The 25,597-nt window shown below is 35.4% G+C and overlaps 1 protein-coding gene across 5 annotated transcripts; it reads right to left on the bottom strand.

Moving 5' to 3' along the window:
- Positions 1-7,753: 7,753 nt before the first annotated feature.
- Positions 7,754-25,318, bottom strand: LOC105058020 (signal peptide peptidase 1). 5 transcript variants are annotated; one of them, XM_073249410.1, is made up of 13 exons: positions 24,967-25,249; positions 24,230-24,435; positions 23,584-23,699; positions 23,345-23,496; positions 23,143-23,228; positions 17,098-17,225; positions 15,834-15,884; positions 12,715-12,801; positions 12,542-12,611; positions 10,231-10,367; positions 10,031-10,108; positions 9,281-9,395; positions 7,754-8,083 (listed from the first exon to the last, which is right to left on the bottom strand). In XM_073249410.1, the coding sequence occupies exons 2-12, from the start codon at positions 24,267-24,269 to the stop codon at positions 9,321-9,323; spliced, it is 1,020 nt and encodes a 339-aa protein (XP_073105511.1). In that variant the 5' UTR covers positions 24,270-24,435; positions 24,967-25,249; the 3' UTR covers positions 7,754-8,083; positions 9,281-9,320. The 5 variants fall into 5 exon arrangements, with proteins under 5 accessions (XP_073105511.1, XP_029124196.1, XP_010939075.1 ...); XM_029268363.2 differs by lacking the exon at positions 9,281-9,395 and having other exon boundaries at positions 25,171-25,318; XM_010940773.4 differs by lacking the exon at positions 9,281-9,395 and having other exon boundaries at positions 24,230-24,432; positions 25,171-25,318.
- Positions 25,319-25,597: the final 279 nt, after the last annotated feature.

Below are 25,597 nucleotides of genomic sequence, written 5' to 3'. Positions count from 1 at the left end.
GCAAGAGAAATTGAATGCATATTTCTAGGACGTGTAAAATAGTAAGACATATAGATTCATGATAATAGAACATAATGACTCATTAGCAGTCAATATTGTGATTGAGTCAAGAAATATCATATTTAATAAAAATAGATTTAATTTAATTTCTAGACCTAAAAAACATATTCATCTTTCAGAAGAAAATGATAAAAAAAAAAAATCTTGAACCTAGAAAAAGTAAAAGAGTTAGAAAAGCAAAAACTTTTGGATTGAATTTTTTTATCTTCCTAGTGAAAGGGACTAGAGAATCCTTTAGTAAGCATACGCCATATTGTTTTAACATAGAAGTAGACCCTATAACTTATAAAGAGGCAATGAAATCTCAAGATGCTATTTTTTGAAAAGAAGTTATTAATAAAGAAATAGATTCTATTATGGGTAATAATACATGAAAATTAGTTAATCTCCCATCAGGTTCTAAGCCAATTGATTGTAAATGGATTTTTAAGAAGAAAATGAAACTATGTGGAACTATGGATAAATTCAAAGCTAGATTAGTAGCTAAAGGCTTTGTCAAAAATAAAGAATTGATTATTTTGATATATATGCACCAATAGCAAGGATTGCAATTATTAGATTATTAATTTTTTTTATCTATTTATAAGTTGGTTATTCATCAAATGGATATAAAAATTATATTTTTAAATGATGAATTAGATGAAGAAGTATATATGAAATAATCTGAGAGATTTGTAGTTCCTAGATAAGAATATAAAGTGTGTAAATTTATTAAGTCTTTATATAGATTAAAACAAGCTCTTAAGAAATGATATCAAAAATTTGATCAAATCATACTTGCTAATAGTTATAAAATAAATGAGTCTAATAAATATGTATATAGTAAATCTACTAATGGAAAAGGTATTTTTATTTGTTTAGATGATATGTTAATTTTTGGTACTGATTTAGAACAAGTTGAGATTACTAAAAGATTTTTATCTTATAATTTTTCTATGAAAGATATGGATGTGGCTGATGTTATACTAGGAATGAGAATTCTTAGAGATAATAATAGTTTAATGTTATCTCAATCTCATTATATAAAAAAAATATTGAAAAATTTTAATTATTTAAATTATGTTCCTGCATCAACATCTTTTGATCCTAATCTTAAATTAGTTTTAAATACTACTAGACATGTTATACAATTAAAATATGCAAAAGTTATTGGATGCTTGATGTATGCTATGACATGTACAAGAGCTGACATTGCTTTTACTATTGAAAAGTTATACAAGTAGTCCAAGTAATTTATATTGACATGCTATATGTAGAGTTCTAAAACACTTAAAGAAAATTATGAATTATGGCATTCATTATATTGAATATCCTTCTGTTTTAGAAGGATATATGGATGCCAGTTGGATTATAAATATAATAAAGATCATACTTCAATAAGTGAATAGATCTTCATGCTTGATAAGGGTATAATTTCTTGGGGATCTAAAAAGCAAACACATATAGCAGACTCTACTATGGCAACAGAATTTATTGCTGTAACTTCAGTAAGCAAAGAAGTTCTTACATGAGATTTCTTTATGGCCTAAACTATTGCCATCTATATCTATACATTCTGATAGTAAGGTTACACTATCAAGAGCATATAATGAAGTATATAATGAAAAGTCTAGACATATCGAACTAAGGCATAGTTATGTAAGATAGTTAATTACAAATGGAGTGATCATTATTAACTTTGTAAGATCAAGTCAAAATTTGGTAGATTATTAACAAAGGGACTTGTCAGGAATTTGGTGTTTAAAATATCATAGGGATGGGACTTAAGCTCATATTTTAAGATTATCAATGATGGAACCTCAACTCATTTGATAAAACATCAAGTCTTGAGTTTAATGAGATAAAGTATATCATAAGAGTGATTGCAGGTATTATAATTCAATACCATCCCAAGGTGAAAGTACTTGATACCTGTAATATATAAAGGAAGAGATGAGCTAAATACTCTTAATCGACCTATAATAGAATTCTATCGAAGTACTTTAGTTACGGAGCCACTTTCGATAGAGTCTACATATGTGAGTCTAAAGTGAGGTTGCTTCTTCGAGCAAATAGCTTAGCTCTTAGAATTCTCATGAAAAGGATATAGACACAAGGTCATAAAAGTGTCAACTTATATTAAGCTTCATCGATATAAGAATTTTATATGTGAAGATATGTTTAGCTAATCAAAATAAAATCATTTGTTCAAAGACTAATCTATCATGCCATTCTGATTAGCTTTAACTTATCATCACTAAATGAAGATTCAAATCATAAGATATCTTCATTTATTCATAAGATTCAAGAATTATTATTAATCTAATAAAATTAACCTATTTTAAAAATGATGGGAGATTGTTAGATATTTTCAAAATAATATAAGTTTTAGTATTTTATTTTATATCTTAACTAGCCAATTGTTGTGGTGGCTGATTAATTGGTGTTTCTTCCAAAACATCACGAGTTCAAAACCTTTGATTATTATTTCTATCGTACACTTCTAAAGAAGATGCCATCGTGATTTTGTAGATACTAGGGAAGGCTCATTGGTTTGACCCATTAGTACAAAACATGATCAAACATGATGCTTCATTGTATCCTAAAGGCTTATCTTATATTCCTCTTGCATAATTGATTAGTGGAGCGAACAAAGCATTAAGGAAAGTGGCAATGCTACACACCTTGAAGCTATCTTTATTATCAAACTTTTCATCTCTCTTCCCTCTGGTTCTAATTGTTGCATGGAGGTCTCACTAGTCATGAACCAATACAAACTTTGGAGTTATCCGATGGAAGATTAGAGCAAATGATGCAAGAAAAGAGATAGATAAATTAAACTAAGAGAAAAAGATCACTAGAATGCCCTAGATCACTACTAAGAGAGCTTAGTTATTGCCAAGAAAAACACCAACTAACACCTACAAGTTATTATATGACTAAGAACAGTATTAACTAGCCTTATTACTATTACTAAGAATCTACCAAGCTGGTGGAGAATCTACTATATATGTGTAAAGAGAACATAAGAGTGCACCTACTAAAAGAGATCAATGATCAAAACTGAGTACAGTTGGATATTTATAGGCTCTAAGATCCCTAACAAATATAGAGACATTTAGGTGCCTTTTTAAATTTATAAAGAATAGAAAACAACAACTTCTAAACTAACCAAACTAAGCAATCTCGCCGTTCCCAGCCTTCTAAAAGAATTTATAGTATGACAAAGACCTATAGGTCATCGAAACCTTCCAATGCTAGTTATGGCATGACTGGTTAAATCGACGGTAAGTAGATCTACCGTCAATCATCCTAGACTCAGAGTCCACTTGGCTCTAATAAGGGCTAGAGCCTTTGGATGGCAGGAGGCTACTTTTGGATGGCTTCTGGAGGTAGTTGGTATAATGGTGCATCATTCTTTTCCGGTAGAGAGAAGGACAAGTGTCTCTAGCGATATCATATTATTACTCCCTTAGAAATGTGGCCAGTACTACTCCACTTGAATGCCAGGAGACACATTTTTACTCACCATGGCCTATAAAGTGATAGATGTTAGAGGTGTAACCAAACTGAGGTTGATTGAGCTTGGGTCTAATTAAAGTTGGTTTGAAATTAATTTTGAGCTTAAAACTTTACGATCAAGCTTAATTTGTTTATCATTATTTTGAATTTGTTTATCATTATTTCAAGCTTAATTTAAGCTAATTAATTTTGAATTGAGCCAAACACAAGCCTACTTGATTGGTTTGATAATTTTAAATCGAGTTGAGATTAATTTAAAATCAAATCAAGCTTGGATTAAGTCTGAATAAAATCTTGATTCTTTTAATTTTTAGCTCAAAGCAAGCACCACCAAACCAACTTGAATAGAGTAATTTGGCATATACTGACACCGAGTCAGGATGGTTCAGCAATGTGGGACGGTTTAGGTTATAAGATTCCTCCATCTCCTAATAGCTATGTAAGATGGACATTGATAGTGATAGTTATAATAATCTGCTATCACAAGATGCTACTACCAAATTATAAATGAATATAAAAAAAATATTCCTATCCATATAAGCTAATCTGGTTAAAGAAAGGTAGCAAGATTGCGATGTCAAAGAGGTGTTTGGTATTATTCTCTATTGGTAGTAAATTAAAGATTGAGCTTAATATAATATTTTGGCAACATCTTCTTATCATCTTCTTCTGGGGCATCCTTGGTGGTATGATACAGGTTTAATGCATGAAAAAAGAAAAAATATTTATTTATCATGAATGGAATCAAGATTATATTACTACCATCTAAGAAAGTGAAACCTAAGCAACAATCCAAGAAAGCATAGGAGTTTTCTTAACTATAATTTACTAACGCTGCTTGGAGTCTGGAATGGTCATGGTTGGAAAAGAACCTTGGACATAGTGGTATTCCAGATATGACTCAACCTATTATTTAGGATTTTATCAATGTCTTTTCAAAGAAGCTACCATCTAGGTTACCCCTATTTCAAGACATCCAAAACAGCATTGACTTAATTCTAAGTGCTACTCTTTTAAATCAAGCCCACTATCAGATGAGTTCTATAGAGCATACACAATTGTCCATACAAGCGAATGAGCTTTTAAAGAGATGATATATTCATAAGACTATGAGCCTTTGTGCAGTTCCGACCCTCCAAACTCCTAAGAAGAATGGAAATTGGCATATATGTATGGATAGCAAGGCCATAAACAAAAAAACAGTACAGTATTGCTTCCCAATTTTGAGGTTAAACATTATGTTTGACTACTTATCTGGACCTAAGATGTTTTCCAAGCTAGATCTAAAGAGCAGATATCATCAAATAAGGATAAGGTCAAAGGATGAGTGGAAAATAGCCCTCAAAAAATATGAGGGGTTATATAGATGGCTGGTGATGCCATTTAGACTATCAAGTGCACCTAGTATATTTATGAGTCATAATGAATTAGGTGTTGACCAGACACTAGAAGGTGTATAGTTGTTTATTTTGTTGATATAATAGTATATAGTCAAAATGCTAAGGAACATATGCAACACTTACTGAGACACTATAGACACTTCACTGGAAGAAGTTATATATCATTATAAAGAAGTAAAACAATATGGCTGATCAAGTATTAGTTCTAAGGAATGTTACATCTGAAAATATTTTTGCTGTAAACCATGCAAGTTGCAGGCTATTGTTGATTAGTCAAAACCTAAGGCTCTTTAGGATGCATAGAGTTTCCATGGGTAGTTTTCGTTCTACAGTAGATTCATTTACAATTTCAGCATAATTATGGCTTCATATATAGCTTGCATGAAGAAGGCAAATCAGATTGAGTCCACACTTGATGCCAGATGGAGTTTTCTGGAGATTAAGGTGAGATTATCATTAGCTCCTATGTTGGCTTTACCAGATTTTGAGCAGGTCTTCGAAATGGATTGTTATGCCTAAAGGGTGGGAACTGAGGCAATCTTGAGCCATAAAGGAAAGCCAATCACTATTTTAGCCAAAAGTTAAGTGGATTCAAGCTTAACTATTCCACATATAATATCAAATTTTGTGCTATACTGTAGACATTCTAGTATTAGCGAAACTATATTTTATATCAAGAGTTTATTCTATATTCTGATCATAAGACTCTCAAATATCTTTATAGCTAAGACAAGCTTAGTTAACATCATTCTAAGTGGTCAAGTTATCTACAAGAGTTTATGTTTGTGCTTTAGTACAAATCAAATATATAGAACTAAGTAGTTGATGCTCTGAGTTGTTGTACTTATTTGCTTACCGTCATATGCATGCTATTATAGAAGGTTTTGATATTTTCATAGATATGTTGGCTCTTGACCCATCCTTTGCTAGTGTTCTTAATGAGGTGCAAACTCAATAACATTATGATTTTTAGTTACAAAATAGCTTTTTGTTTAAAGGGACTCGCTTATGCATTCCAGATTGTTCATTAAGTTATGCATAAAATCCTACATATAGTCTTATAGATAGTACAACAAACTAAAGTATTCTAGTTAAGTTAAACCCTTCATTCCTATATAGTCATACTTAAACAATGCTGCTCTTGTGAATAGCACAACAAAGCAACACTATTTAAATATGCCATAAATATCAAAATATACTTAATCAACATTATATCAATCTCCATAGCAAGCCTTATGGATAACACAACAAACTCACTACAGATCTTAAGATACTCTATTGACTTGGTATAAAGGAAGGCCTTTGCAGTGTCTACAACACTAAGCAATCTAAATTCGAAACTCAATAGACCAAATTGATCAGATAAGTAGGTAGGAGGTTCCTCGATGCTTTCCTTAGACACCAATAAGTTGGTGATGCTTTCTATGCCATATATCCAAAGAGACGCATGCAGGAATATACATACCATGGCCAGTGCCAAATGCACCAAGGACCCACATCAGCATTGACTTTGTATTGGGCCTCCCAAGGACAGCGTGGCTATGATTCAATCTATGTGGTGGTGAATCATATTTTCAAGATAGACTATTCCATTGCATGTGGGAAGAGAAGACCATGGATGCATCTTTCATTGCAAGACTATTGTTTTGAGAGGTAGTACGGCTCCTTGGAGTTTCAATTTTAGACGATGTCCCCAAGTTCGTGTCACAATTTAGGAAAAACATATAGTGGAGATTGGGAAGACTCTTTCAGTGAACAATGTTTACCATCTGACAGATGAGCACACTAAGGTTGTGAGAGAAGGAAAGGTAAGAAAGTTGCACACATGTTAACGGAGTTGCATGCTTAGAGTACTTCGGGAAACAACAACTAATTGATTTGTGAATCAATCGGCTTCTAGTTGAACGTGTGCTCCACCTTGGTAATACATATATCCACATGAACTTTTTTAGCAAGGGCCTATTTGGATAATCTGGCAACATTGCGCAGGATTTCCTGTTGATACACGCATTGGGCACTGCACTTGGGCGTATGCACAAATCAACCCAACACTTCGAATCCCATGGGAGGAAGAAAATGATCTCTATTAGTCTTTTTTTTCTTCCTATAATTTTTGGTGTCTTCTCGATTTACGGTTGCCAATCCTTCAACTCTCTCCCCAATTCTCATAAAATACTCCTGAAAGAATACCCAAATAGGTTCTAAGAGGGTGAAAACTAGAAGCGAACGCTAGCTCTCGGTTCGGTCTTAATTGAACCAAAGATTTCAAGTTTGCCATCCACGGTTCCTAAAAAGGCTGTGGTTAATAGTTTTTTGAGAATATTGTGATATATCTTTCGACCTGACCCTATTTATTAAACAGATTAAAATCCAGAATCCAACCTGACTATTTTATTAAGCAAGTAATCCAAGACAACCGACAATAGGTTGAATCTAGTTAAACAGGTTCAGCATGGCCATCCCTAAGTGCAAGAATCAATCAAACTGGTAAAGTTGTTCAAGCAAACAAAAATGTCCAAACAAATAAAAACTCTCTATAGAGCTCATGCTGCATACTCACTGCTTTGGCCAACACATGAATTCAGTTTAACAATGATCTTAATTAACTCGCCATTTTCTATAAAAAGTATCACAACTGTGCTGTAAACTAGTAAGGATGGTCTAACTTGAAAATTATTGTGGCCCTTTGCCCATTTTGATCTGTTAACAAACGTCCCAGAACCAAATAATCAAGTCGCTTGGAGGAAGCCGAACAGCCTCCCTATCAGCTCTGATAGCTTGACGGGCCAAGGTGAACATAAAATGGAAAATGAATTTAGAAAGAGACTCTGGAAGAAAACATCATCCAAAGATAAAGGAAAAGTTAAACATAAACATCTAAAATGAGGCACCAAATTTCTAAGCTCTAAATTTTTTTTGTATTGTATAAAAGCTTTCCAAAAGCTATGGGGAGCAATTCTTCCAGCCATAGTTCCAAGGAGTTAGCAATGGCAAGTCATGTATCAGAAAGGTTCTGCAGTCCACTGCATTAGCCACTACTCCACTTTCTTGTTGAGTTTAGCATCTCCATCTTCTGATGAACTGCTGACCGTCGCTGGCTTTGATTCATCATACTCCAGCAGCTATAGAAATACCAAAAGCTTGAGATCAGCTCATTTACAAAGATGTTCCAAAAATATTTCATTTGAAGACCTGCTAAATTCCCCACAGACAGCAGACTATGTAATAACAAATTGAGAAGTCTTTTTCTCTTCTGTGATATAGATGCTATACAAATATATTCCTGACATTCTCCTTCCCTTTTTCTCACAAAATACTTAAAGACTTCCAAGAACATGAATTGGATGTAACAAAAATGAAAATTTGAAGATGAGAAGGTGGTAAGGTTAAGAATGACAGTGGCGCAAAGGTATGTTTCAGAAGCAGGTGTAAATCTAATTAAGGATAAAGTTACATAGAGCCAATTGTGACAGTATAAATCTGAAAATCCATGCAAGCTTTAGCTAGAAAAGGTACTCAAATCTCTGTTTTAGAAAGCGAAGGGTCCGTTTTTCCTGAAAATTGTCAACATGGAAGACCCATCACCCATTCATTATGGTCATACCTCAGGTTAACCAAACAAAATTTAAAAGAAACAATGTGCAAAAGATTAAAAGAGGATTGAAGGCAGCCCTTAAAACAAATGAATAGCAAATGAGGATGCATAAAGCCACTCCTTAATGGTTATAATTATAATTATATCACAACTTGTCACCACATGATTTACAAGATAAAGAGATCACATACTAATTACAAACCAAAAAAGTATATTTTATGAAGTTGTCATGAGTGAACTCTGCGCACACTGCTCTAACTAAAAGAGGGCAACCATTTAATTTGCCGATCTTAAGCAAGAATTTGAACCACTACCATTAGTAATAGCTCCATCAACAATGTTCGAGGTCCCAATAAGTGACTGTACAAATGGAACACAAATGTCCAAGAAAAAAGAAATGGGATATGAGTCCCACAAAAATGAGAAAATGTTAGATGATTTTTTTTGGACAATAGTGTTCATTATTTTCATATGACATCCCTTTAATTGGTTTTGACTCAAGTACCTTGTGCATAAGACAACCAAGCAATTCACCTTGTCATGGTGAAAATTCTAACAATTCCAGCCAGTGATGCAGCATAGGAGGGAAAGAAAAAGTAATCTATGTAACCTTTTCATGGAAAAAATAATGCAAAATAAATATAAATGGAGCAACTATTATCTTCATGAAACAACAACAAACATCATTACCGCAGAGCCCATAGACATAGGGTAAGATTTGAACCTGAAATAGAAGTGATCAAATTCAGATACTAATTGAATGCTCATAATGTGGATTTCCAACTACTTAAAAGAACCCTTGATATAGCTTTGATTTTGTTTTCAATCTTGAACCTTGCCTGCAAGTTGACCAAGCAGTTCTGTCGATATGAGAGTTCGAATAAGTAGGCCTTGCTGATTGCTGAATATTCAGCTTAATAAATGGTTACCCCTGAGAAGTCTAGAAATCAAGAACAAGCTTAACCTATAACCACCAATCCAGGCATCTGGTGGTACATACTACATACACAGAACTTACATAAGATGAATCACAGGATAACAGGTATAGTTGCAGCTTGCAGGATTGACAAAACTGAGAAACAGAAATTGAGATAGATGGTAGTCGCAATAAATGAGCAAATTAAATAACTATATTCATTTATCCACGTTCAAAAGATTGAGTGCATAAAGAGACCCATTTAAAGGCAAATCAACAATTTTAACCAATATCTCTTTTCTATTTAAGTACAAAAATATATAGTCAGAGAAACAAATTAAAGCAAATCTACAAGCTAATATGACAGAGCCTACACACCATTTCTGGCAAGCATATTCAGTTTTACCATTCCAAAATTAAAGTCCCTATTCCATTTGCTATTCAAAGGAGTTAAAAGTTTTAGTCAGTGAGTAAACTGAATCGCGCACACATGCCCACACACACACACACACACACACACACACACAGATTGATTTAAGAGAAAAGAGATGAACAAACCGGCTTTACTTCTCCCTTCCACAGGCAGTGAACAGCCACAGATCCAATAACACCAGGTACAATATAAAGAAGAGCAGGCTGCAAGTGATGGAACCCACAAGGTATAGCAAATGTTGAATATTGAGCCCAAAAATACAAAAAATAATTAATACAAACAGGCATAGAAAGAGATATTGCAAAAGATGATATGATAAATTCACCTGTGCAGCTTGAAACCAATTCATTACAACAATAGTAACCACCAAACCAAGTGTGTATCCAAAAAATGCACTATTAAAATAGCGCTTTTGTTCTCCTCTTGATACGTCAAAGCGCAATGCCAATGCTACAAAAATCCCTGAAGAAGAAAAAGGAATAATTTTCAGCATAAGATGAGAGATGACATTTAGAAAAAAAATAGCTAGCCACTCTCTAATCCATTTGCTAAAACGATCAAAGCAATTAAAAATGAAACATGAATAACATTAAACAGTTTTCTGGTTCAAGCCCATGATTAGCTGGTTAACACAGGAGGTAGGAAACTTGACAGTAAATCAACCTTATAATAGTCACAGCCTCATCCACTCCACAAAGAAAGAATGAGGGGGTTTTGATACTGCCTAATTCCTTGTAGTTGTTGCATGCAACAATGAAGTATAAATTGCTTCATTCTATATATCCTAATATGCAACATCTCCACTCGTGTTTGAGAGTTTCATACCACTCTGGAGATGCATCATAATGTAACCAAGAAAAAGGGTGAGTAAATATTTAATAAAATTTCTGAGAAATGAACTGAAAGAACTTTTTTGGAAAAGACTTGCCCTAAGTAGGAAAAATTGCAAAAGTAGGATCAATGTAATTCGCCAATATAATTTGCCGCCAGTTGATGGAACAAAGGTGGTTGTTTTCTATTTTTATAAGCATAATAAAAGTTAAATACATTATGAGAACATGTTCAAAAAGGAAAGGGCTCAATTGAAATAAAGTCCTTGATAACCATGTATATATTTGAGTGGTAGCCATCCAATTAGCCTTAATCATATAAAACTCTGCAGGCTGAAGGCAGGGACCAGGATTGGATATTTTAAGTTGGTCACAGTTCAAAGTGGTACAAGGAATATGTGCAAAAAAGGAATGATGCAGCTAAGGACTTAGTTAGCTTTACAAATCAATGAGCCTTGCTTCACAGTAAAATTAACAAGCCTAACCGCAACTTTTGGAATCTGCTATATGAAAGCTTCTTTATCTTTCTTTTTCTTTTTCTTTTTTTTTGAGGTGTAGGGAGGGATAACTATCCCACCATTTTATTAGAAGGTTTTAAAAAAAATACAAAGTATGGAAAGAGAAAAAGAAAAGAAAAGAGAAAGAAAAGAAAGAATAGAGGAGAGGGGGAAATCAACTACAAAGGTTCCTGAACGGCTTCTGGGCACTTTGACAACTCGACTTGGCTTTGCTGCTATCCAACATGGACCACTCAAACAAGCGCAGAGCTGTCTTCAATGTGGATTGATGAGAAGAAGCTTTCCTCAAGAAAACTGGCATTCCTTTCTTTCCACAGTTTCAACTAACTGCCAGTACTAGCTGGTTCCCGGCCAGTCCTGAAGGTTTTTTAACTCTTCAATTCCTCCATGCTGTTCAGAGAGAAGGTGAACTTCCTGGATGGTATTATTATTATCACAGAATAATGCATTATTGAAGCAAGTCTTTCCAAACCCTTCCTCACCTTCCATGCAGCTTGTTTAGGGATGTTTTTTTCTAAACCTTTGAAATAAAATTGAGCCACTGTTTACTTTTTCCAATCTTTGATGCCAAAGGCACTCATTCTTACTTAAGAACAGTCTAACATGTAAATGATTGAAGGGAAATCAAGGTAACATTTGGGGCTATGGTCAGCTTATCTGGTGATATCACAACTTACAAATCAGGTTGATCCTGCATGTATCATTATTTACTCACAACGGGACAGTTTCAAGGTTTTGTTATTTGATAGTAATTTACATACTGCTCGGAAATGCATTCCCCTTGTCAAAAGTATAATGGAGTTAGGTGGCTTTGCCTTTAGTAACCTTAGAAATATCCTGATTATTTACTCACAACGGGACAGTTTCAAGGTTTTGTTATCTAATAGTAATTTACATACTGCTCGGAAATGCATTCCCCTTATCAGCAGTATAATGGAGTTAGGTGGCTTTTCCTTTAGTAACCTTAGAAATATCCTGATTAAAATCAACGATACATATCAATTTGATTCTTGGGTCTGACCGGACTAAAAGAATCTGATCTTAATACAATTTATTATTTTACTGGAGATACTCCAAGTTGCCACTTCCTTAGTGGATTCCAAATTAACCCTTTCTCCTCCTTCCTCTACCTAAATTATTTCTAACCGATCACCTAGACAGCACAACTCGTTTAAGGATGGGATCAATATATAAAATAGAGAAACAAGAAGACTGTCTTATTAGTGAGACAATAACAATAAAATATTAAGGAAAAAAACATTATTCTCTTAGAAATAAAACCTCTCACCAGGAATCACAATATCACCAAGTCCAAGCATCGAAAAAGGCCGTGCTGAATCAGAAGTTGGGAATAGAAGCTGATTTTGAATGAACAGAATCAGAAATTTCATATTAAAGTAACCATATAAGCATATCAGCAGTAAATAACTCCACTAGTACAATCAAATAAATAGAACTAACCTTTATGGGAGCATCAAAAGATTTAGCAACACTAACCATCACAGGAGTAAAGAACACCCAGAAGATATCATACACAAACAGTCCAGCCTATACTTGGAGAGAATATAAAGCATTATTGATTAAACAAACATCTCCTAAATAGCGATCAAATTAAAGCATAAAAAATGATGCCCAGTTCATAAATAAATGACCAAAACAATTGATAGAAGCAAAAAGAACACTTAGCATCCAACGATCAATGAACATGCCTCATCAATATAAACTAGAAAGTGATATCCTCTACACTTTGATCAACACAAACATAATAGAAACTAAGACAAAACCTTAGGGCCTGTTTGTTTTGTTGGTTCTGGGCTGTCTTCAAGTCCAATTGCAGCATCTTAGAAAGTACTTAAACTGCCAGGTTGCTGCAGCTTATTGGGATGCAGCAACTCCAGCTAACAAAATGGGCTGAGATGCAGCAAGAAGTCCTGCACCCAAATTGGTTGCAGGATAAAATGCTTCAACTCGAGTCACATGAGCTCAGGGATGGTTGCCTGGTTCCAACATTTCTCAGCCCATTTAAACACACCCCCCCCCCCCAAAAAAGGGAAAGCAGTCCACCGAACCCACCCACTGCCTGCCACACCAGACCACACTCTTCTCTGCTCCTGCTCCCACAAGTGTCATTCATTCCATGCATGCCATCCACGTCTACCCTGCCTCTCCGTGACCATCCCTCAACCGCCACACTTTCCCCACCTGAAGCTTGCCTCCCTCCTTGTCCCCCAAAAAGACTGGCAGACTCATGCCCAGACCCTAAAACAAGGTTATGTCTCTAACATTCTTGTACGCAATGCCCGTGCATGAAATGTTTAATAGAATGCTTGAGAGAGATATGATAACTTCAACCTCCATGATTCATGAGTATGTTCAAAACGATTTAGCCCATGAAGCAATGGACCTATTCCACAATCTTCAGCTTGCAATCACCCAAGTTATAAGGTCATAATGGTGAGCATTCACTCTCTTTGCACCGAGACGGGTACACTTAAGCTTGGGAGGTGCCATGCCTCCATGGAGAAGCACCAGATGAATGGCCGGATCAGCATCAACACCTCCTGAAGGCTGACAAATCTGGGCACATGCCTTCAAATCCAGCCTCAGCTCCAAAGTTCTCATCCGCAAAGTGTGTGTGGGAAGTGTTCGATAAAATGCCTCAAAAAGGATATGATAATTTCAACTATAATGATTAATGGTTATGCCGGAAATCTGTTGACCCACTTGGAATCTCATCCTTTAGATGACCATGATTAATGGTAGATCATAAAGTGACTGAGTCCTTTGATCAGAGATGACCATGATTAATGGGCAGATCATAAAGCGAAGAGTTCTTTGATTGGATGGTCAAATGTAATGGCATCAAAGCAGATGGGATCATGTTCATCACGTAGCCTTGAAGGACTGCTAAAATTTCAATCCTTGATAGAGGTATATAAAATATTATTAGTTTTTTCTCATTTTAATATTTGTTTATCATCATACTGATAATATCTTAAATTGGAAATACGCATAGGGATAGAGGGTAACATTACAGGCCTACTCATAGGGTGAAAATATTTCTTCTAGTTTATCCAATCATGTAGAGTTTTCTATATTTGCAAATCCTAATTGCAACTTTCCAAAAAAAACTCAACTACATGCAACTACAAATGCTGCAATTTCACTTGCATACAATTCATATTACAGTGTATCTCTAGTTGCAAGGAACCAAACAGTCCCTTAATGTAACTAATTAGTTATCGAACTGATCACTGCTACAACAAATACTAAGTAATATGATAGAAGACTAGGACCATCAACCAAAACCAACAAATCTTATCATTCTTGCGTAGGTCAAATTAATGTTAATTGTTCACCATTGATTCTTGTGCAGTCAAACAGCCTCATTAACAAACTACAAATCAGAAAAGAAATAACCCTCTAGAGTTTGTTCACATGCAAGATAATTGTGATGACAGAAAATGTACCGAAAAGGGGAACAAAATGTTGATGATGATCAAGATGGCCACCACCACAGATTACAGATATGAGAGATGCAGAAAATCATCCCTCTGCTGTAAAATGAATTAAATAATCTAACCCAGTTAATCATACTTGAAATGTATACTAAAGAAATGAGATGGCAGAAGAACATTGATACAACATTGATCATAGCAGCTAGGTCTGCTGGGCAATACTTGGGTTGAAATACCCCTAAACATAAAAAATAGACCTCTATCAACTACTAGGGTCATCTGGATAATACGAGGAAAACTCTGTACACCCACAATATTTTAATTTATAAAAGATCGATATGGATTATAATCCATCAGCTAAGGTCAAGGGATGACCCAACATTTACAAGATCAATAATGTTCCAACAAACAAATATATAGTAATGCCAATGTAATATCCAGACCATTAGGGTCTAACTTTGAAGGCCTCATGGGCTGACCCAGACAACTGATATGCCTGAACACATGTCATATGCTCCATCACTAATGCAGATATTCCACTTCTAGATTATAAAGGAAAAGAACACCAGTCAGTTCCAACCAAGTGGCTTTTCCCAATTAACTCTCCCAGCCACCAAGCTCTAAACCTTTGATTACATGAGAAATCATATATGCTAGATACTTTAATCAAGGATCTCATAAATTAAACCTCATAAAGATGCACCTAGATTTTATTTGTATAGATTTGGAAAAAATATATTTATACTCAAAATATAATATATATATATATATATATATATATATATATATATATATATATATATATATTAGAGATTAAATACGAACTGTAATCAGTAATATATGTCCATTAGATTCCAGGAATGCATAGGAATTAAGATGCATGTATCTAAACCTGAGAGGTAGAAGGTAATACTTGAAAACTTATTGAATAAACACTCTAAATCAAAAATGAACCATAATTATGCAGAGGTATGCATAGGAGAAAGCAACTGAACATCAATGCACAAGCATTACAAGATAACTGCACTGACAACAAGCTACGGTGCTCATAAGCATTTCAGGTACATGGTAGCGGAGAGCTATATATTCGCCAACAAAAGATAAAGCTTTATTATCTCTTACCAAGAGAATGGCACCAGTTTTAAAAGAACCCAATGATAGCATTTCAATTCCCTACAAAATATAAAATGGTTTGTTAAATGATGCTACGGATGCAACAAGTTAAAACTAAATGTATTACACTAACACATGTAGACCCTTCAAAAAGAAATACATCACATAAAGTTTGAGATAAAATGAAAATAATCACAACATCTTGTAGTAGAAAAGATAAATAATGATAGAAGTACGGAACAACCCAGATGGCTATTATACACTGCAACCTTTGCAGCTACCACATTCTTTTAGAAAGTCAAAGCAGATAGATCACATAATTGCTGAAGTCTGAACATAAATATTAGCTTCATATCACACTGAAGATGCATATACTGGATAAAAATGCAATTCAATGTGTCCATGGCAAATTTTCCACTTGCAAGCAACAATCGGCAAGAAAATTATAGGAAAAGGAATCAAAGTCCCTCAGACCTTGTCCTCAAGTGATGACACAAATCCCAAAAACAAATCCGGCAAAACCATAAGCACAAAATATTAGTCATCTTTGTTCTTGCTAAGGCATAATCCTACTCATCTATAAGCATTTTCTAGCCATCTAAGTTTGATCGGGACCATGGAATGCCGTACCGGTACATCGTTTCAGAGCATACCAACACTGCCATACCATACCGAACCGTGTACTGACATTATAGTAGAATTTTACCAGTACAAGGTCCAGTACCGAGATAGTGAACCTTGATCGAGATCTTGTATAGAGTCCTATAATCATTTAACTAAGAACGCATATAGTTGACTTGAAGCTAAAACTTGCTATAGTTAAAATCAAAGGTTCAAAGTCGTGAGTGGCATTCAAGATATCAACTGCGAAAACAAACATACAACACAAATAGTGCCGTACTACAACTTACAAGTGATATTGATGATTCAAAAACCTATTCATATATAAAAGTACAAAAGTAAGAATGGAAGAAAACATAGCAATAAAATTTTCTACCATAAACAAGATAATGAATTCTACATCTTTTAGCATTTCTTAAAAATGCAGAGGAACAGAGAACAAAAATGGTCAACCAAAAACAAAACAAAGAAGAATACAGGCTAAGGGTTAATATTTTGTAATAAATTCTATATAAAATTTCAAAGGAAACATTGGGAAAGAAACAATATGAAACAATAACTTCCACTTCCATAAGATAATGCAAAAGATCAAAAAAATAGGGGAACAAATCAAAACTATCAAAATGCTATTGTTTGAAAAGCTAAGGCTAACCTGAATGCAGAATGAAATCCCCAAAATATTGTTCGCAAGCCAATGCTTTTGTGAAGCATACCACGCACAGAAAAAGGTTCCTGGAATTGAGGCAACAATCTGAGACCTGGTGAACTCCACTGAAGCAGCTGAATGAAAGGAATATTACATAATAAGCATTATTCAAAACCAAACTAAGACAGAAGGAAAGAAAACATAACAGCTCGATCCTGCCAATTAGAAATGGGGGACAAATATCAGTATTAGATCCTTCAAAATTTTTATGCATCCAAAACTTTCACCACATTTTACCTGCGCTTGGTGCAACCAAAACATTCAAGCATACACAGACAGAGAGACCAAAGAGCTCATGCAAACAATAAATATCACAGAAACTTGAAAGACAAAACTGATCCACGGACTGCACAGGCTAAAAAAAGATAGAAGAATTCTGAATGCAATTAGATCCACCAGGATAAACTGAGATACAAAAACCATAGATACAATTAAACTCCATTGGTGCAAACAAAACTGGACTAATGGTCTGGATAAATGTTTTTTTTCGTGTGCGTGGAAGGGGGGCTGGCGGTATCTTAATTCACCGGGATTCTAGCTGGTTGAAATTGAGAAGATCCATTACAAAAATGTTTTTGATTTCAGTAGAGATAGAAGATTTAAAACACACAAGCTGGTTTGGATGTTTATGTCCATTTACAGCCCAAATGATCACAGCAAAAGACCATAGGGAGCTTAAGGATGTCAGGTCTGGCTTCATTGGACCCTAGCTTATTAAAGGGGATTTTGACCTTACTAGGATTTCGAGTCAAAAGAATAATCCACAAAGGAAAATTTTGTTCAGTTTTATCAGAGATCTGGATTTGTTGGACATAATAAAGAGAAGAGACTTTGCTTGGTCTAACAACAGGGACATTCCTTCTATGACTCGCCTTAATAGATTCTTATTACCTTTGGAATGGGATAACTGCTTTCCTCTACCTCTTCAACAAGCACAGCCTCAGCCATGCTGAGATCATGCCTCGGTTAGGTTACTGCTATGAGGAACAACAAGAATTATATTTTGTCTTCAGAAATGGTAGTTGAGAAGAAGGTTGTGGATTTAATTTGGAAATCTTGGCAAAATGTACCAAGTCATGATAATGTGGCCAGAAATTAGGTGGAGAAAATTAAAGCGATTCGCAACAATCTTAAGATCTCCAGCAGGAAAATGAGACAGGAAAACCTAACCTTGAAGATGGAACTCTTGAGCAGCAATGAAATGTTATACATTAAAAAGGAATAATAGGATCTTACTGAGGGGGAAAGAAATGACAGGAGAAAATTCAAAAGGCTATGAAGGAGATCTACAGCAAAGAGGAAACTTGCTGGAGAATAATATTGAAGGTTAAATGGATTGCAGAAGGGAATAAAAATACTCTGTTTTCCACAAAATAGCCTAGTCATCAGACGAGTAGGATAATACCTTAGAAAAACAAATGTTTTCTCAGAGTACATTAGAAGCATGATTTCCTGGCAAAGAATGTAACATAAGTGTCAACAGGGATAGATTGTATTCAAACACTAATGCTGATATTTATCCGTTGGTGGAGCACTTCTCTAAAGAGGAAATTCAGAAAGTGGTCTTCTCAACTAGTCCAAATTAGAGTTCAGGGCCTGATAGGTTTTCTATGATCTTTTCTCAATGCTTCTAGGATATTGTGGAAGAGGGTCTACTCAAATTGTTCAAGTAGCTTTAAAAGGACAGTCTGAATCTTGATATATTAATTATGCCTATTTAATTATGATATCTAAGAAGGATGTGGCATCCACTGCTAATGACTTCGGGCCAAGGATCGTCAAACCGTCATAAGCCAGATGGTTTAGGGCATATCAGACTGGTGAATAGTTATTGAGATGGTTCAGGCAGTCAATTCGGTCTCCCCTTTTTGCAAAAATCCCACCACCTTCCCGATCCTCTCCCTCTCTCTCTTGACTCTTCTCTCCCTCTCTCCCAATTTCCTTCTTCCTCTCTCGCTCTCTTGATTCTACTCTCACGAGCTTCCTTTTCCCTCCCCCATCTCTCTTAATGCTCCTCCACCACTGACAACTCCACCGGATGCCTCCAAGATACAAACCCCCCACCCCCACCCCGGAGGATGACAACACTGTCTAGGTTTAGAGTTCTCTGCGCATCTCTCCCTCCGTCCCTCTACTCCTCTCTCTACACCATCCCTCTCCCTTTCCTGGTTCTGGTACACCTTGGCTTGGTATAGTACGTGCTGGTACCTACCAACCCAGTCACCAACTAATACGTCTCCCTATCTTTAGGTTGATCGGCCTGATACACAGTGACAATTTCAAAAATTTCAGCTAATAGACTGGCATCCTCTCTTCTGATCTTGTTGATCAAGCTCGGCCGGCCTTCATCAAAGGGAGATTTATAAAGGATGCCTATTTCAGTGCTTTCAAGGTGATTAGTCACTGCAAATGATTTGATCAGATAGGGGTGCTTTTTACAATAGACTTTGAAAAGATTACAAGAAAGGTTTTGTCATACTAGGATAAACTGAATTAAAAATATTAAATGTTCAACTAAAATAAGAGTATCAGTAAACAGAGCTGCAGGGAATTGGTTAGAAGCTTCGCAGGCCCAAAAAAAGGATATCCTTCATCACCATTTGTGTTCATTCTGGCTCTTGAACATTTGAGCAGACTCCTCAAGGAGGCTGGAGCACAGAATTTGATCAAGAATTGGGGGAGCTAAAAGGGAGAATAGGAATTAGCATATTACAAAATGTGGGCAATATTGTCATTTTCTGCTGAGCAAAGACCAAACAACTAAGGATTCGAAAGTTAATTCAGTTCTGCTTTGAGCTATTAACAGGTTTGGCTATTAACTTTAACAAGAGTTCCTTAGTGCTATTAGAGAAAGAACATGACAAAAGACTACAATTGTAAGATATCCTAAATTGTCGAATGGACTCTTGCCTATCAATTATCTGGGCCTTCCTCTAGTCAACGGTAATCTCAGGAAAGAGGAGTGGGGGGAATTGACTGACAAAATTGAGAGGAAGTTGGACAATTGGAAAGGTACGATCCTTTCATGTCAATCTTTAAGCTTCCAGGAACATCTGCAACATGCTACATCTCTTATGGAATAGAATTAAATTTGGGAAACAAGGAAAACATTAGATTCTAGAAGGATGCTTAGTGAGGTGCTATGCTGCTATTTAATGAATATCTGAACTTGTACCTGACAACAAGGAAAAAAGAGGTTTTGGTAGCATCTTAATTTGGTAAGGGATTGTAAAGATCAAGAAGTTGGGTTGTAAATGTAAATTTAATTTTAACAACTTTTACAAATTTATTAGTAACTGTGGAATTCGGTCCTCATTCTTTGAATTGCCCTTCTCTAAACAGGTGTCGTCTTACTTCATTGATGGCTTGAACATAAGGGATAGAGCAGTGACCATCATCTCATTTTGGACAAAATTGGAGGAAGAAGAGAATCCCTTGCCAGCAAAGACTAGCATCAGCATGTGATCAGCTGCATATGGCAATCTGTTGGGCATTATGGAGAGAAATAACAGATTTTTCTTGCACAATAGTGGATCACTAAACACACTAATCATTAATCAGGAATGCACTGGAGCTCTTTCGATCCAGGGCCATTCTATGTAATAGGAAGAGCCCAACAGTCTACCTTGTTAAGGTCTTCAGTCTTCACTAAGATCTTTTAGTAGGATAGATTGACTGAGCTGTTCTTTTCTTCTTTTTTTTCCACTGATTGTATAGATGTGGTTGTAATACCGGGAACTGGTAATCTTTGTGGGTTCTAGATACTGGTTATACTTCTTTTTATTCTATTTTTCAATAAATTGGAGGGGTCACCCTCCCCTTATTATCAAAAAATTAAAAATAATAAAAATAATAAAACATTCTGGATACCAGAATGTTTCTTAAATTAAAAGAAAACGATTTCCATCCCAACCCAACCATATGCTCAATCACTGCAAGATGGTAGTTTCTGTTCTGAGTACAAAAAATTGATATAAGTTTTTATAATTCTGTCGTTTCTCAAAGAATTTAAGTACATAAGAAGATCACATAAAATTTTCAAATTTTCTAGCAATATCCCCTTTCTTATATAAAACCAACTATTAAAACATAATTAATTTTCAAAAAGCACCTAACTCTTAGTAATTTAGGTCAACTAATGAACTAATCATCAATGACCATATAAAACTGCATACATCCCTTTTTTGTACCCAAATTAACTTATTAAAACAGAATTGGATTTTTAAAGCAACCAACATCAATAACTTAGATCAACCAATGACTACAATTCAATCATTATATGCAACTACATATTTCTTCCCCATTCCAAGGCAGTGTGTTATGAAGCCAATGAGACATCTAAGAAAATAGATGGGTCCACACCAAGAAGCCTATCCCCACTCCAAAAACCAAAAGTACAATGATGTCTACAGGATCTATCTGACTCTTCACTTTTGTTTTGAAGATCCTTCTATGGTGCTTGCTGTAGATCTCCTAGTATATGCCATGAATGTAAGTGGCAACTATATCTGTAAGTGGTGTTAACAAATAACTAATCCCACCACCCGCAAGGTTGGCAAGGGATATAGCACATGAATAAAGAATATGGGTCAAAGGTAAATCACAAGAAATAGAAGGTGGACATCTTCTGAACCACCTACCACAGAACCACAAGTATTCTCCACCTATTTTCCTCACTTTTTCCAAGTTATGATAGATTATTATGTTCGTCAAATAAAACATAACATATGGATACCTAAATTTTCCATTGAACATCCGAAATCCAAACCAACTTACAAACATCAAAGCATCATTCACCTTCTAAAAAGTTATTAAAAGCACAAGACAAAGAACACTATCAGCTTCCCAACTCCAAACCATCTTGTCAGCAATGTCAGAGAATAGGCTGTAGCCCCACAGAATCTCAAGAAAGCAGCTCCATGAAAACCTCAACCTACAAAAATTTTTTTTTTCATGATTGAGTGCCAAACTCTGCTCCATCAATGCATCTTTCAGAAAGGAACGGAGAATTAACTATACCAAGAAGGCATATGCTGTTTTAGATCAAGCCATATATTCCTTCAAAGTATGATTTTCAATTCTTGTCAACCTTAAGAACCAATTCCCACACTGAAGTCTACCAGCATATCTAAAATTCCCATCCTAGGAGGCATCTTGCTGTTACATTTTTGATGGACCATTTGTCTATTAGATGTGCTTCTTTTATGAGGTGACAAATGTTATCTTCTAGCTTAACTAATGAAAATATTTTCTAGACCATACACAAAAGATTGGTCCCTTGATTTTTTTTTTAAATATATGTAACTTTATTTGATCTTTAATATAAACACAATATATGTATACACACATAAATATATATCCATATATATATATACACACATACATACATATCTGTGTATATGCAGATGTGTTGCTGAAACCTATTATTTGAATGTGAGGGGATTCAAGACTTGTTATTGGCTATGCTAGTACCCAAGCAATTTTAGCCAAAATATCTCACACTGCTTAGCTGATCACAATCACTCTCGAGAGAGCGAGAGAGAGAGAGAGAGAGAGCAACTGAAAGGTGCATTATACAATCTAATATGAAAACAAATTGCAGCTAATTATCAGGTGAGGGATTACGGGGTTTTGTTTGTATTTTATGATAAGCGTGAAAATGGTTCCTACTTGGAACCATGGGTGGCAATACTTAAATTTAGGTCAAAGGTTTAGATGCAAATCCAACAGATTTGATTGCAGGATTTGCTAGATTTTACTAATTTACTAAAATGTTGATGCCAAAGTAAAACCATGTATAAGTTAGAATGAGGTGTGGAACTAAGAAAGTTAAAAAGTACAAGATATAAGATGCTGATGGAACAGTGACTAGATACCGGAGAAGACTCTGAACAAGAATTAAGGAAATGCAGGACATTTGGAACAGGAAAAAAACTAAATTTTTGGGCAAAAAATATATAAAACAGATCAAAAGATAGGACAGATGCATACAATGGAAGTACGGAGCCTGCCAAACAATGAGGTCTTCATTCCAACATTTCGGAAGAAAACGCTTTATCGAAGGTAACAATGTTGCCCTGCACATACAAATCAACAACATATTTAGATGATGCAGCAACTGATTCTAGCATTAGTTATAAATTTATATAAAAGAGCAAAATTCATTCCAAAAGACATGAGAAGTAGTACATACGAAAGAGCGATGATCCCAAGGACAAAGAAGTAACATGTAAGAACAGCATTCACCAAATCTTTTGAGAAAAATTTGAAAAGCAAAAACAATGATAAGAGCATTGCACTCCCAACAAAAGGAAAGCGCATGGCATGTTCATTTGACATTGTTTCCTGCATGAAGTACAAAGTAAAATGATGTGGTGTTGATCTTCTAAGAAACAAGAGATATTGCAATTTCACAGCATTAAGGGCACTTACCGATGGTGGTGTTGGTTTGACAGACCGAAAGCAACCCACATAAACAGTTAGGCATGCAGTCAAAATTACATTCCAATTGGGATCTACCTTCAGGACAAGTGGCGCAAAGGTTAAACCTACAAAAAAGTGAACCTGAGTGATAGACTGTCTCTCGATAAACTTTATCCATAAAAGAAAACAAGACCAACTATGTCATGAACTGATTTCATAATTTTCCCAAAAGCAAAAGCAAATAAATAAGTCACAAAATACCTGCAGAACAAACAACAAACCTAAGGCATATAGCATGCCTCCACTGCTTGACAAACTATATAAAATATAAATGAAAGAAATATGCTATAAAATAAGTATGTTTTTTATTTTAAACGTTAAAAGACCAGCTAAGCTACAACAAAACAACCATGCGTGCCCTTGGCAGACATAACAAGTCATTTCTCACTCACCAACAAAATTACTTATCACTATATACAAGAATCATGTAATTAGCCGCACGAAATTTTTATTTCTTGGAAGGAGGATTGATTTATTGACAGAAACCAATACTACCAGACCGCTTTCTCATTTTCAACTATAAGAAACAGCTCTTCAACATATTTGCATTCTTTACTTAGCTAAAAGCTTCTTAAATAGCACAAATAGAACGCACCAAGAAGAGCAAGATTTGCAGCACGTTCATGAGTCTTCATATCAGCAACTCAGACTAGAAAGAACCAGAAAAAATTTGCAAGCACACAATGAACCAACTGCAAAATTGGATCTCTAAAGAGGATTTGAAGACAGATACAAAATTCTCAATTGCCTTCAACAATCCAGAGATGGATCACGCGTATAAACCTACCCAGCTTAAACCTGCTGAAAGTGCACAACAATATCAACAATCATATGATGAGGAATAGACCAAACAAACTTCCAACAGATCATAAAAGAATAAATAACAATATTCAGATAACAAAGAGCGAACAGAAAAGTGGAATCAGAATACATATGAAAACACGTCACATGGTACTCCTTTGCACAGAAAAGGACAAACCTGCAGAACATGAACATCAAAACCATTTTTGGTGGGAAGAAAAAAAAAAATCTTCTTGTTCATGGAGAAAAGGGAGCGCTTTGTGATAAGAATTTGAAGAAAAAATGATTTCATTTATGTACTAAAATCAAGCAGAAATGACTCTTCCACTACATGCCGACTCCCCAGGGAAAATATAAAGAATTGGTAACAGCCTTCAACATGATCAAAAAATGAAAAAAGTTCATCAATATGATATCAAATGTTTCTATCAAGGGATGAAGAGCGACTTTAATTATAAGAAACATCCTAATCTACTCAAATTCAGACTTTTAACCACTGCGGACCGCAAACTACATCAGATTTACGTATACCTCCGATATCTATAGTCATCTTCGTAAACAAGAACGCCGATCGACGCCCATAAACATTCTGTTAACCTAAATCTCGTCCTCCAAAAACCCTAGAACCTCAATCCCTAGATCCGAGTCGCAGATCAAGTGGGTAAAAAAGAATCGAGGGAACAGAGAATTAAGAAGGAGCAAGTCTACGAAGATTTGGACCGTATCTTTTCTGACCTGAAACCGAGGGAGGACCTGAAACCGAGGGAGGTCGGAAGCCCCCGGATCCGGGACGGAGATGTTTGGGATTCGACCTCAAAAAAAAAAAATCCCAGATCGCTTACTTTTTCTCTCTCCTCACTCACATGACCGGTGCCTGAGGGATTCGCACGTGCGAAAGCCATTTTGTCCGTACGCGGACTCGAACGTGCCCCATTTTATGTTTTGGAAGGACGGAAGAAAGGCCAGCAAAGCGTGCGCGCGCCGACTCGGCTCGGCTCAAGCTTGCCGTTATTTGGGCCAGTCTAGACCCGGACCCTGGCTAGGGTGCCAGCCCATCTCATTCGGAGCTGTAAAAGTTGCGAAAATTTCCTAACCAAGGCACAATCTTAACCCAAATCCTATCCATCAACAATTGAGACACCGTTTGGACCAGATACTTGCA

This window comes from Elaeis guineensis, chromosome 15 (assembly GCF_000442705.2).
Source record: "Elaeis guineensis isolate ETL-2024a chromosome 15, EG11, whole genome shotgun sequence".
Lineage (NCBI taxonomy): Eukaryota > Viridiplantae > Streptophyta > Magnoliopsida > Arecales > Arecaceae > Elaeis > Elaeis guineensis.
This window is presented reverse-complemented; position numbering and strand designations above follow the sequence as displayed.

Bases quoted from the DNA above. Each gene is read 5' to 3' on its own strand.
- LOC105058020 (XM_029268363.2), bottom strand. From the start codon at position 24,269: ATGAAGACTCATGAACGTGCTGCAAATCTTGCTCTTCTTG. The intron at 23,229-23,344 runs GTATGTACTACT...TTGTATGTGCAG, and splicing joins CTTGGGATCATCGCTCTTTC to GGCAACATTGTTACCTTCGA. The intron at 8,084-10,030 runs GTTTGTTCATCT...GTATTTCTATAG, and splicing joins GGAAGGGAGAAGTAAAGCCG to CTGCTGGAGTATGATGAATC.